General features: G+C 38.4%; 1 protein-coding gene across 4 annotated transcripts in view; it reads left to right on the top strand.

Annotated features, from left to right (window-relative positions):
• Window positions 1-13657, top strand: part of MFSD6 (major facilitator superfamily domain containing 6) — an 87802-nt gene that overhangs the window by 62877 nt on the left and 11268 nt on the right. For all 4 annotated transcript variants that reach the window (XM_010379752.2, XM_030916572.1, XM_030916571.1 and 1 more), the window contains exons 4-5: window positions 11147-11308; window positions 12259-12357. In XM_010379752.2, the coding sequence (XP_010378054.2) occupies window positions 11147-11308; window positions 12259-12357 (261 nt within the window). The remainder of the gene's footprint in view (window positions 1-11146; window positions 11309-12258; window positions 12358-13657) is intronic.

Raw genomic sequence — 13657 nt, 5'->3', positions numbered from 1 at the left:
AATTATTGTTTCTAATAATTAGAACTCTGGATGGGTCTTGAGGGGAGGCACACATCTCAGCTTTGTGTCATTTAAGAATAACAATGCATTAAACAGGAACTGCAGGTAAGAATGATTCAATAACAAGGTAATATATGCAACACAGTTCTTAGGATTTCCCACCTCTGGTTCCTGTTCTATCCTGACCTGGCTTAATCGCTTTGTTTATTGGTATGCTATAGTGTGCGGACTCTATAAATAAAGATTTGTATACCTACAGAAAAGAAACGACTATATATTGTAATAATACATACATATAACTTTTTTATTCTTTTAGTATGAAATGACTTAGGTGAAAAAGGGCAGTTTCCGTAAGTGACTCAGGAACAGAGAACATCCATGAAATGGTTAAAGAACAACAGAATAATTTTATAAGAGGAAAAAACAAATGCTGTGTGAATTTAAAAATGCATTTTTCCTGTTAATCTATTAAAGATAAATTAAATGGTGACTAAGAGCCAGGCAGTATGCTGGGTGCTGGGAATGTAATAAAATGTATACATATATTAACTCAGGCCCCAAGGTCTCACCATCTGTTCTGGAAGCCAGATGCGTAAACACATAACTATACAGCATGTTAGATGGAATCATAGAAAAATGTGCTAGGTAACAGATAAGGAGCTTACCCTAAGGACAATAATTAACTTTGTGAAGCAGGGAGTGGGAGGATGAAGAATCATATAAGCCAGACTCTGAAGGGCAAATAGGAATCCACCAGGTGGCCTAAAGGGAGTAGGCATTCCAGCATGGGGGAAGAGCTGTGTGCGAAGACACAGAAGAGGACAGAATGGCCTCTTCAGGGAGCATAAGTGGTGTGCCAGGGCTAGGGCTTGAAGCATTTATCATCTCAAGCTGCCAACTGCAGGACATGTTTTTATAATACTTGTATGCACCTCAGGGGTATTATCCCAGGATTTAGGGAGCTGGTCATGCTATGAATCTAAACAGGAATTCTGCTTCCTAGGGCAGGCTACGATACATACTTCTGTGTTTCATTTTATTCTCCCCTATGCCAGTAGAAACCTAGTTGCTGATCTGAAGCCAGCGAAGAAGATCTGTAAATACAGCCTCCTAGTCCAGCAGAGGCCTGTGTGACCAGTTTCCACAGAGCTCTTTGTTTCTAATGCTGGAGGAGATGGTTTCATTCCCTGGCAGAAGTGAGTGCTGAGTATTTTGACTGTACAACAAAATCAAAATCACTTGCCTTTGTTTGACCCATGCCCACCCCATGGAAAACAGTAGATTATTCATGTGGAATAAATCCTGCATCACAGGAATACATTTCTGACTGAAGAGGTTTGTTTTGCTAGTTTGGATTCGCCTGCCTTTAACAAGGCTTGTCCAAATGGCTTTCAAGTCCCTGTGCTTAAAGGAGACTCTATTTAGGATGCAGTAAGGCAGGACATGATTACAACAAAAAACTGAATGATTTCATTATAGGACAAGCCCACTGTCACAATCTATAGCCCTTAATTCCTTGACTGGAAATGTTACCTGTTAATTGCCAAAGACCTAGTCTGGGGAAAGGGAAGGCTGGGGAATGGGATGTTGTCTGTCATCATTGGGCATCTTGACTCTGAAAAATCAGCACTTCTGTTTTTTGGTTCCCAGCCAGAACCATACAAGAGGGTCTTCCTTAAAAAAATAAAAATAAAAAATAATAATAATAATAAGCAAAGTCTGTCTCTTTATCCTACCACCCTTGCTTTATCCCCAAAACACCATGAGAATTAGTACTATCTAGTAGGTAGCTGAAAGGGAGGAGACAAAAGATGTGCCTCATTCTATAGCCCCTGCTACCCAGCCCTTCCTCTTTGGGGTTGCATGTAACTGCTGGTGGAGGATTCCTTGTTATCTTCAGTCTTGGAGTTTCTTGATTGTCCTCTCAGGCCATGTTGGTAATAATTAGCAGATGGGTTTATGAAGAAACAAATTTCCTCTTCCCCAGGCCTATAGGAAGGAGGCTATTCAGGCCTTTATTTGGGGATCAAGGTAAGGACAGCATCCAGCAGGATGCTGTTTGGAATTGTGAGGTTATTTTTTTCCCATGATCTTTCTCATGTTCAATAAATATTCTCTTGCAGCCATATCTTTTTAGCAATTCAGCTACCATTTGCAGCAAACATGTTATTCAGTAGGCAACTGGTAATACCGTATAAAGAAGCAGAAACCATATTTCCTCCCTATAAGAAATCTGCAGTGTATTTAAAAAAGAGACAGTGAGTCTAAGTGCTTAAAAGCATTGCTGGATGGTGGTGGTGGTGAATAGTTTATATTTATTTCTCAAGACCTCATTTTAAAAACCCATGGGAATTTTCTCCTTTTATTTTGTACAAAGAACAATTAAACATTCATGATTTTGATCAAGAATATAAATATTTGATTAAAATAAAGCCCAAACTTGTTATTCTCCTTCCTGTATGGGTATTGGTTGCAAATCCTTGCAAAACTCAGAGATGAGTGTTAGTGTTAGTTCTGAGCAAGAATCAGAATTGCCCTTGCTATTAAAATGTATCTGAGGAGAGTAAAGCTCTCCTAGGGGCTGCTGTAACTGAAGAGGTCCTTTTGAGTTACTTGAATTAATGACTCCAGCACTGAGGAGTGAAAACGAGGTCTGGGTCAGCTCTCTCTCTGTAGGATGCTCTATCGGTGGGAGCTGGGTTAAGATTTTGATGAAAGATGGTTTTCTAATGTCATCAGGGGGACTTGAGCTGACATTTATAAAGCGTTATTCTGTTTGTCTTATTTAGCATGCTTATTCAGCCAAGTAAGAACCATGCTTTCAGCATGGGCTGAAACCCTGTATCTACAAAATATTTAAAAATCAGCTGGGCATGGTGGTGTGCACCTGTGGTTCCGGCTACTGGGGAGGCTCAGGTGGAAGGATTGCCTGAGCCCAAAAGGTTGAAGCTGCAGTGACCTGTGATTGCAGCACTGCATTCCACCCTGGGCAACACAGTGAGACCCTGTCTCAAAACAACAACAAACAAAGTACATTTTCCTCCTTTTATGCTCTGGAAGAGCATGGGGGAAGAAATACCAGTTTTATTTTCTTACTTAGTTTAAACCCTTGAACATAAAGACCATGCTTATACTTTTTCAGTTCTCAAAGAGATGTACATACAGGAAGACACACTATTAATGCTTGTTGTTTAATTCATTTTTCAGCCCCCTGTGTCATGTACTACAGTTAGTAGTTTATAATTTTTAAATCTTTTGAATGATATAAGAAATTCTATCTCAAAAACTTATAAATATCTGAAGAAAATTTGAAAATTAAATTTAAAGCTGAACCTTCAGTATAATAGCTCTTTCCAGGATGACATCTTGCCATCCATAACACATCTGTAAAAACATCCATGTATTTTAATTAGTAGTTATACCCTCATCTCACTCTATAGGTTAGCTGAGGCAGATTACCAAAATATGCACTAATCCGGAAACCATAACGTGCTAAGGCTTGAATTAGACTATCTGGGTTTGAATTCTGGCTCCCCTACCTATAGGCTCTGTGTCTTTGGGCAAAATGCTTAATCTCTGAGCCACAGACTCTTGAGGTATAGGAGAGGTTGACATGAGTATTACATACACTAATCCATGCAAAGTATTTAGCACAGTACCTGACCCACAGTTAGCTTCTGATAAATGTTAGAAAGCACGCAATAACAAAAAAATTAAAATAAATTATATAGATCAGGATCAGAGAAAATATCATTTAGAAGATTCTATTCTAAGGAGTTAAACTGCAATTATGCATTAAATCCTAGCCATGAATTAAACTGAAGCCTATTGACCAAAGCGTAAGGGAAACATGACTAGTCAGTGCACACTGTTAATAAAGTTATCTTTGGGGAAGGTAAGTGAAATTTTTATTGGCTGATAGAAAAGCAGTTCTCTTGTGTGGCTTCAGGTGGGAAAACACTGGGCGTGTAGTATAATGTTGCCAAGTCTTAACATTAAACTCCCTCGGTTTTGGGTGGTAGTCTCCTAAAACCTGCTTAAAGGTATGCCAAAGGCATAATGCCAGCACGTAAAATTCACAAGGGACCCCAGAACATTGATGCACCAGTTATAGACTTTTTTTTTAAAGTAACTCATGTATTTTTTTACGTTTGCAAGCTAGAGCTTATAGAAGAGATCTATCTTATTTCCTCTGTCCACTTTTACTTATATATGGGATTTGGAAGTTTTCTCCAACCTTACCCAGGGTACCTTTTATCCATAAATGCTTTCTTTGTCATATCCCAGCATGCAGACCACTGCCTACCCTGTTTCAGTTCAATGTCCTTTTGTTCAGCTGCTGTTACATGTCAGCCCTCTGCTGGGTGCTGGATATGTCTGTTTTCAAGGAGCTTAGTCTGCTTCCCCTTTAGATAAATCCTGCCCCCTTTCACCTGCCAGACTATAAGCTCCTTGGTGGCTAGGGACATTATTTTGCATATTGTCAAATATTCAAAGCCTAGCAGGGTATCTGGCACATAATATAGACGCTCAGTAAATACTGTTGAATGCATAAAGGGGATTCTTACAGTCCTGTACATCGATAGGTGTGGGAATGTTGGCTTTTAACACAAATTGTTGCATGTCTTATATAAAGTCTCTTTCGTGCAGCACACAGAAGATCCATGCTGCTGCTGCTGCTGCTGCTGCTGCTGCTAAGTCCATTGCTCTTTGTAGGATCCTCTGCCATTTGTGGAAGGTCCATTGCTGATAGTAGCCCTAACTCTGACAGAGAGACTGGCTTGCTATTCACCATCTCTGTTTCCTTTTCTTTGTGGACATGCAGCTAGACTCTTATTTCCCAGCCTCCCTTGCAGTTAGGTATGACCATGTGGTTAATTCTGGCCAGTAGAATAAAAGCAGAAATGATAGGAGGAAAGGATAGCTCATGGGAAATTGTACGGGTCAGGTTTAGAAGTGTGTCACTCCCTCCTCTATCGGCTGGATATTGATACCTAGGGTAACCAGGCAGTGCAGATGGCAGATTCTCTGCAACCTGGATCCCTGAGTGACTGTGGAGCAGAGCTGCTACTACTCCTGTCTCCTGTTCATTGAACTTTGTGAGCAAGAAAAGAAAAACATTTAATGTGTGATACCACTAAGATTTCCAATATAGACTTTTTCTTTTATTGCCTGTCCAATGGAGGCCTTTCCTTAGGAAGAATAGTCTCTTACTGATTTTCACCAAGTTGATCTTTCAGAAGCTTTTTTTAAATCCCAGAACCAATTGCAATGTATACTTTGGTCTATTCGTGGAAAAGGTTTGTCACAGCTGATTCTGTGTGCCAATGCTAAAGGGATAGTTATGTTTTGTTCAGTAAGCTTAAGTCAGTGGCAGAAGCAAGAAAAAAAAAATCCTAGTTCCCTAGTACTGTGTCAGTTCTCACTCCTCCCAGCCACTATAATGTGATTTCCCCAAGCCAAGCAACATTTTACAAAGAGCAGCTGTCTCCTTAAGAAGAAAGGACTTTTTTTCCTGCTCATACGTGCCATTTATTTCAGTAGAGCATTCTTGTGGGCCAAGACTGAACAATTTTGAAACGCATGTTGTAGAATCAGATACCAGTGTTGAGTGTTATAAGGTAAAGAGTTATTTGGGACATTTAAAAAACAATAAATGACATGTCAGCTCTTCAGAAAGGGTGGAGAAGAGTTATTAAAAATATCATCTTTTAAACTGGTAGCTTGTGGGCCATGTTTGATATTAGCAACAAAATCTCTCAAAGTATTCAGTTACATTTACTATAGAATACTTCTAATAATTGTTCTGAGAACATAGAGTATAATATTTAAGCACCCAAGCTCTGAACTTAGACACCTTGGGTTCAAATCCTATTCAACAACTCTGTTGTCTGTGTGACTCTGGACAAGGCATCTAATATCTCTGTGTCTTGGTTTCCTTTATGGAAAATGAAGAAAAAATAGTACTGTGCCCATTGGAGGAATAGATTCAATAATCTGTGTAAAACAGCACAATTCCACGTAGAGTAAGCTGATGTGATAATATTAACGAAAACAGAGCCGGGCACAGTGGCTCACACCTGTAATCCCAGCACTTTGGGAGGCTAAGGCAGGCAGATCACGAGGTCAAAGATTCAAGACCATCCTGGCCAACATGGTGAAACCTTGTCTCTACTAAAGGTACAAAAATTAGCTGGGTGTGGCGGCACACACCTGTAGTCCCAGCTACGCAGGAGGCTGAGGCAGGAGAATCACTTGAACACAGGAGGCAGAGGATGCAGTGAGCCGAGATCATGCCATTGCACTCCAGCCTAGGCAACAAGAGTGAAACTCCGTCTCAAAAAAAAAAAAAATTAATGAAAACAATGAATGTTACTCATAATTATTTTTAATGATTCTAGGTTATTCAAATGTAATGTATCCCAAAGAAAAGTCTTGGCAGTAAGTAGGTAGTGTGGATATATCTCTTGATTTTCAGTGTGCCTCAAAGCCAATCCTGGGGGATCCCAGTAAAGGTAAGGAAGGACTGAGAAACTAAGTTTGTGTGGACTACTTGGTCTCTGAGAGTCATTCATTCTCAATCAATATATTTAAGCACCTGTTATGTGAGTTGGTATTGAATTGCCACTGAAGGCTCACTAGTTTTATGACAAGTAGCCATGGAAGGATTAACACATACTGCAAGGAGAGTCAGCTCCTGTGCCCTTGTTACTGTTGTCAGTCAAAATAGCTTTTATTTTGACTGATCTACCAACTCAGTTATCTCATACTTAAAAAGGTTTAAAAATTTGTAACTCTAGTGTAAACACACTTACCCATGTCACTGAGTAAATGTGCTTATTTCATCACCTAAAGAATAATCATTTACTGCTTTTTCACAGTTCTCTAATAACTAAGAAAGTAGAAGCATTTTTATTTTCCTAGTTTATAATATCTTTCATCTGCTCTACTTTACAGGAATGTCGTTTTTGGTAGCACAATTCCTAAGACTTCCTAAATCTTGTCTTACAAATATGGGAAATGTGGAGGGTTTTCAAGTTTCTAGGTTGCTTTTTTTTTTTTTTTTGGTTATTTTAAAACTAGAGAATCAGAACACAACTGTAGTAAAAACATTGGCAAGAGTTTCAGATTATTAAGATTAGTAGAAAGTTGCATGTTCCAGTTTATGAACAAGAACTGCAACTCCACAACTGTCTTTTGTATACACAGATGATGTTCTAATTCAGTCCCTTCTTATGGATTGCTAAGTTTTGCTAGTTTCCTCTCTAAGAAATGAAATGAATTTAATTGGTTCTTCCACTTATATGATATCTTAAAGTAAGTTATTTTAGGGAAATCAATTTTAATCCTATATCCTCCCTGGAAAATGTCAGAGCATACAAGCAGAGTGGCTTTCATTCTTCTGCTTTTAGTATCAGAAATTTTGTTTTTATGCTTTACTATTTTTTCCTTCAGTTAATGCCCTGAGTTAATTTAAAGAATGTAATTCCCAATTATCTCATCAGTCTCAAAAGCAATATAGAAACTAGAAGTCTAACTGTAGAAAATCTTTTACAACTACCACTTAATACTAGTCAGTAAATTCTAAGAATAGTTTAAAAGCATCCTGACTTAAGTCATCTCACTGGAAAATGATTTAATTATCTTAGAACACTCAAAGTTTTAGAAAATGATTAGAATTTCTGAGAGAGGGGAAAAAAGAGACAAACCCTATTGTTGGAAGAGTTTGTGTGTGCCCAAGCCTTCACACTTAAAAGAATAACTGCTAGAATTGTTTTTTTTTTTTATCTAGAATTATACTAAATATATTTTAATGTTTTCGTTGCTTGTAAATCCTGTAATTGATTGCTTAGACATACACATAACAATAGGTTTGGCATCAGCATTGAAGTTAACCTACTATCATTTGATGTGGTTTCAGGTCTTCAGTAATTCATCTTTAAGAAATGATTTCCAAATCTATGATGGATTTTGCTATTGAATCTAATTAATTTTGAATAAATTAATTTTATTTCTTGGAATATTTTTGAGTTTTTCCTCTAGTGTGGTTAATGAAAAAAAATCTGCATATCTGAAAAGAAATGGACTTAGAATCATCTTTAATAATAGAAATGACAATACTTAAAATTATTCCCATTGTGTACTATGGTGTAAATACTTGTAATTAAGACTATCCAGGCATTATTCAATTTTGAGAAAGCTGGCATTATCTAGGGTATTGCAATTGTTTTGCCGGATAAAGCAAACACATTATTTGACTTTTTAGGAAATTAATTGTGTATGCTACTGCTAATCATCTGGTCCATCTTAGTAGTTAAAAAAAAAACCTAGTTAAAATGATGACTGAAACATATATAAAACCTAAGAAAGTTATTTTAATGTTTCTCAGTCAACTGTGAGGCATACGATCTAATGTGCCCAGTAAAAACAGTGTTTATTCCATTATGGACTGACTTAAGTAGTATCATCCCTGATAATTTTTTTATTGTATGCCGGACATTGTGAATGGTACCTGGTTGGGTGTTGGCTATTTCTGTCTTCCTATAAATATTCTCGAGCTTTGTTCTGGGACACAGCTAAGTTACTTGGAAATAGTGTGATCCTTTTGGGTCTTGCTTTTAAGATTACGTAGATGAGACAAGAGCAGTGTTTAGTCTAGGGCTAATTATTTCATAATACTAACAAAAGACTTTGTTCAGAGTACTCTACCAATCCTAGGAATCATGAGTTGTTCCAGTTTGGCTGGTGGGAAGAAGTGTTCCCCGCCTTGTGTGGGTTCTGGGTATTGTTCTCTGAAATGGTTTTGGGTAGTTCTTTCCCTCACTCTGGATAGTATCTGCACATGTTTTGCTGATCAGTACTCTGCTGAATACATTAGGGGAGCCCTCTGTAGATCTCTGGAGTTTTCTCCCTATGATGCTGTCTCCTCTCTGGCATTCTGCCCTGGAACTCTAGCCACCTTGGCTCCCTAACCTCTTGGCTATAGTCTTCAACTTGGCAGTTCTCTTTTTTGCCCTGCAGATTTCAGACTCTCATCAGTCAGTAAACTAAAGCTTTTCATTTGCTTCCCATCTCTCAGGGACCACTGTCCTTGTTGCTGATGCCCCTTGGGAACCACTGCCTCATATATTTTGTCCAGTTTTTTAGTTACTTGAGGAAGGAGAATAAATTTAGTCCCTGTTATTCCATTCTGGTCAGAGGCAGACTACTGTCAGATCAAATTTTAAAAGAATTTTGATCTTTTAGTTTAATTTTCCAAAATATGAGTTAAGAGTCTCTGATGATATTATCTCCACATGAGACTATTTCTCAGGGAATACTCTAGATGGAACCAGATGATTTCTTAATCCCATCTAGCTATAAAACCTGTTGTGACAATATCTGGTTTTTACATTTAAAGCAGTGTCTTAATGAAGATTTTAATTCAGACAATGCAGTTACTGCATAATAATGACCATTTTTCCACCTGTTATCTCCATCTTCCTGTCATTCCAGTAACTGGTGAAGATATAAAACTGGTAATGGGACATGGTAAATTGTTTCTGCACTCATTTTTTTTTTTTTTTTTTTTCATTGAACTATATACTAAAAAGCATGGCTGGGTGCAGTGGCTCACTAATCCCAGCACTTTGAGAGGACTGAGGCAGGCAGATCATGAGGTCAAGAGACCGAGACAAAACTGGCCAACGTGATGAAACCCTGTCTCTACTAAAAATACAAAAATTAGCTGGGCATGATGGTGGGCGCTTGTAGTCCCAGCTACTCGGGAGGCTGAGGCAGGAGGATCACTTGAACCCAGGAAGCAGAGGTTGCAGTGAGCTGAGATTGCACCACTGCACTCCAGCCTGGTGACAGAGCAATACTCCGTCTCAAACAAAACAAAACAAAATATAAAAATTGTTATATCCTTTGAATCATTAATCCCACTTGTTTGGAATTATAGCCAATGTAAATAATCCAAGGTATATAAAAAGCAACGTTAATCATGATGCTAATTATAATGGGGAAAAGTAGAAATAATCCTAATGTCAAAGTAGGTGCCCTAGATGGGATGAATGCCCAGAATGTATGAAGAGCTCCTACAACTCAATAACAAAAACCAAACCAATTAAAAAGTGGACAAAGGACTTGAATAAACATTTCTTCAAAGAAGGTATAGATAGCCAATAAACACCTAAAAGGTGCTCAGCATCACTAGCTATTAGGGGAAAGCAAATCGACAACATGAGAAATTGCTTCACATTCATTATGATTGCTATTTTTTAAAAAAATATATATATATAAGTTCTGGCAAGGAGGTGGAGAAATTGGATCTCTCATACATTTCAGGTGGGAATGTAAAATGGTACAGCTACTGTGGAAAAAAGGTAGTTCCTCAAAGTGTTAAACATATAGTGACCATATTACCCAACAATTGCATTTCTAGTTACATACTCAAAAGAATTTTTTTTGAGACAGAATCTTGCTCTGTTGCCAGGCTGGAGGGCAGCGGCATGATCTCGACTCACTGCAACCTCTGCCTCCTGGGTTCAAGCAATTCCACTGCCTCAGCCTCCTGACTAGCTGGGACTACAGGTAGAGATGGGGTTTCATCATGTTGGCCAGGATGGTCTCGATCTCCTGACCTCATGATCCGCCCACCTCAGCATCCCAAAGTACTGGGATTAAAGGTGTGAGCCACTGAACCCAGCCACTCAAAAGAATTTAAATCAAGGACTCAGATACTTGCATACCAGGTTGATAGCAGCATTATTCACAGTAGCAGAAGGAAACAACCCAAATGTCTGTCCACAGATGAAAAGATGAACAAAATCAATGAGAGTCACATCCATGAGACAGAAAGTAGAATGGTGGTTGTCAGGGGATGGGACAGGGGGTGAGTGTAAGTTATGGTTTAATGGGCACTGAATTTTGGTTTGTAGTAGTCAAAAAGTTCTGGAGATGGATGATGATGACAGCTGTACTTGTGAGTGTACTCAGTGCCACTGAACCGTACATTTAAAAATGTGAAAATGGTAAATTTTTAATGTATATTTTACCACAACAAATCTTAAAAATAGGTGTCTAGTTAAATAATTCACATTTCAATACAGAGTAGCCTAAGAAATGTAACCAATCAATCCCTCCTGCTCTTCTTCCTCTCCAGGAGTGACACACGCAGCCATCTGGGCAGCATGCATTTCTTACCTCAGTGCAGCTGTTCCCCCTGAGCTGAGGACGTCTGCTCAGGGCATCCTGCAGGGCCTTCACTTGGGTTTGGGAAGAGGCTGTGGTGCCATGATTGGAGGCGTGTTAGTCAATTATTTTGGTAAGAATGGCTTTCTCCCGTTTTTTTCTTTTCTATAATTAAAACATAATTTTTTTCCAGCAATACCTCAATAAACAATCCAATATACTTAAGATTGCCCAAAGCTAAATTCCAGTATTCATAATCTCTTTCTAGATTTCATGGTAGTCATATTGAAAAGCAGCATGCTTACATTGTTAAGCTGATTTGAGCCAGCCTGTAACTGTGCACACTCCTCTGACAATCAGCTTAATGAGATGCTACAGACATCCCTCAAAGGAGCCAAACAAATGAATTAGCATGAGTGCTTTTAGTCTAAAATAAGGTACCTTAAACCTGCTGATAATAATCCTAAAGAAAATAAAAGTCATCATTGTTATTCCATTAGGAGATTTTGAACCAGAAGAATCTAACCATATGCTGGCTTTGGTAATGCTACTACATATATGGTAATAAAATCTGTCTGTCTTGTCATATCTTTCTTATTAGAAACATAGGAGCTGAAATAGGAATGAGATTATTCTGCTCCAGGAATCTTAACTGCTCAGTCATCTATTAATATATAAGGTGGGCCCCAGGAAATGTGTGCATTTATAGCATTATTTGAGCACTGCTGTTCCAACTACAGATTAATAGCGCTGTTAGTTGATAATTGGGTAAATGGCCTTTTCATATGAAGAGGAGAGCACCATTGAATTGTATGAGTCATGGTGAAAGGCACTGAGAAATAATCCTATATAAATGCAGTTTTATAATCGATCGATGGCAGATCCAGTATTAGCCCTGGGTCTCTTGACACGTACCCAGCCCTGTGTTTTTCCATTATGTGGAGCTAATAGCCAAACACTTTTCTCTGGTTTGTCCCAAGCTGTGCTTCCTTTGCTTTGATCTTTAGAAAATTGATGGTTTTAGATGAGCGCTATCTGCATTTCTTAGAATTACTCTATAGAGAGTGCTGTTTGTTTTTATAGGGGCTGCTGCAACCTTCCGAGGAATCGGCATGGCCTGCTTGGTGATCCTACTGCTCTTTGCCCTGATCCAGTGGCTGGCAGTGCCAGATGAGGAAGAAGGTAATTATTTCCATTCTTTCTTAATATTCCTAACAGTTCAGGCCATGGGAAGTCAACACATGCCCCCAGAGAAGCCTAGAAGTGGTACAGAATGTACAACAGGCCTACTTGGCTCGATTTTCTGAGTGGCGTATCGATGAATTCATGTGGACTTTTGTTAAAGAGATCCACCTACTACGTAGAAAAAATACTGTTTTAAGTAGCTTGGGGTTTTCTTGTTTTTTGTTTGTTTGTTTGTTTTCTTTTATAGTGCAAGGTCCTAGGGAAGTATTAGTTTTCAGTTTCTCTGGTATTCTAAAGGTATTTCAAATTTAAGTCAAGTACCTATAGGCTATACAGTCATTTTGCTACTAGGGATAGGGAGTGAATGGTAATATTCTCTATGCCTTACCTTCATTTGTTAAAAAAAAAAAAAAAGTTGAGACCTGAAATCTGAAGTTTTCTCTGAACCAGGGATGGCCTTTATTAAGATTGTTCTACAAAAAGGAGGTTATATCAAATATTAATGTGTAGATGAGAATGAGCTGACTGAACTTTTTATGAAAAAGGTCAACCAGGAGGATGAAAATATTCTTGCTCAGCTTTTTCGCCCCAGAACAGGGCTCATCTTCTTTGGGTGTCCTATCCTTTGGGAGCATTAGCCTCAGGCCCTGAAATGCTTCTGTGAAGAGAAAAACTTGCTTGTTACAGAAGCTTCAGAGACAGATTTTAATTTCAGTGAGTTACTCAGAAACACCAATACTTTTTTTTCTTGCTTTTGTTCTTTTATAATCCTAAATGGATTCTCTCTGTTACACAGCCTCAGTCCATGCCTCCTGTAAAAGACCAATAAAAATAGCTATCATGGCTCTCCCAAAGTTATAAGATGTAGTTAAAATTGTATTTTGAGAAAAATTTATGGACTTGAATATCTTCGCTATTAATCACAAAAAAATTAAAATCATTAATTAAACATTCAATGTAAGAAACATAAAAATAAGCAATCAAATTTTAACTCATCTTTGATTAGTGAGAATATGGTAGTGGGTTAATTTTTAAAACACTTGTGTTCTGGGAGAGTGTTATCAGGAAAATGGTGGATAGGAGGCAGGGCTAGGTTGCAGCTCCCACTCAGATGGAGAGAGTAGCATGTGGAGACTTGCATCATGCTTTTGCTCCAGAACTACTGCAGGAATATACCAGGAAAGCTGAGAGAATACACAGACCCTCTGAAGGAAGCGGATTGTTCCTGCAGGACCTGGGAGACAGGCCAAATACTGGGCTGGTATCCAGTTCAGAAGAGAAATGACAATCACTACAG

This window comes from Rhinopithecus roxellana, chromosome 14 (assembly GCF_007565055.1).
Source record: "Rhinopithecus roxellana isolate Shanxi Qingling chromosome 14, ASM756505v1, whole genome shotgun sequence".
NCBI classification, from domain to species: Eukaryota; Metazoa; Chordata; class Mammalia; order Primates; family Cercopithecidae; genus Rhinopithecus; species Rhinopithecus roxellana.
Note: the sequence above shows the minus strand (reverse complement) of the source record. Positions and strands in the feature narration are given on the sequence as shown.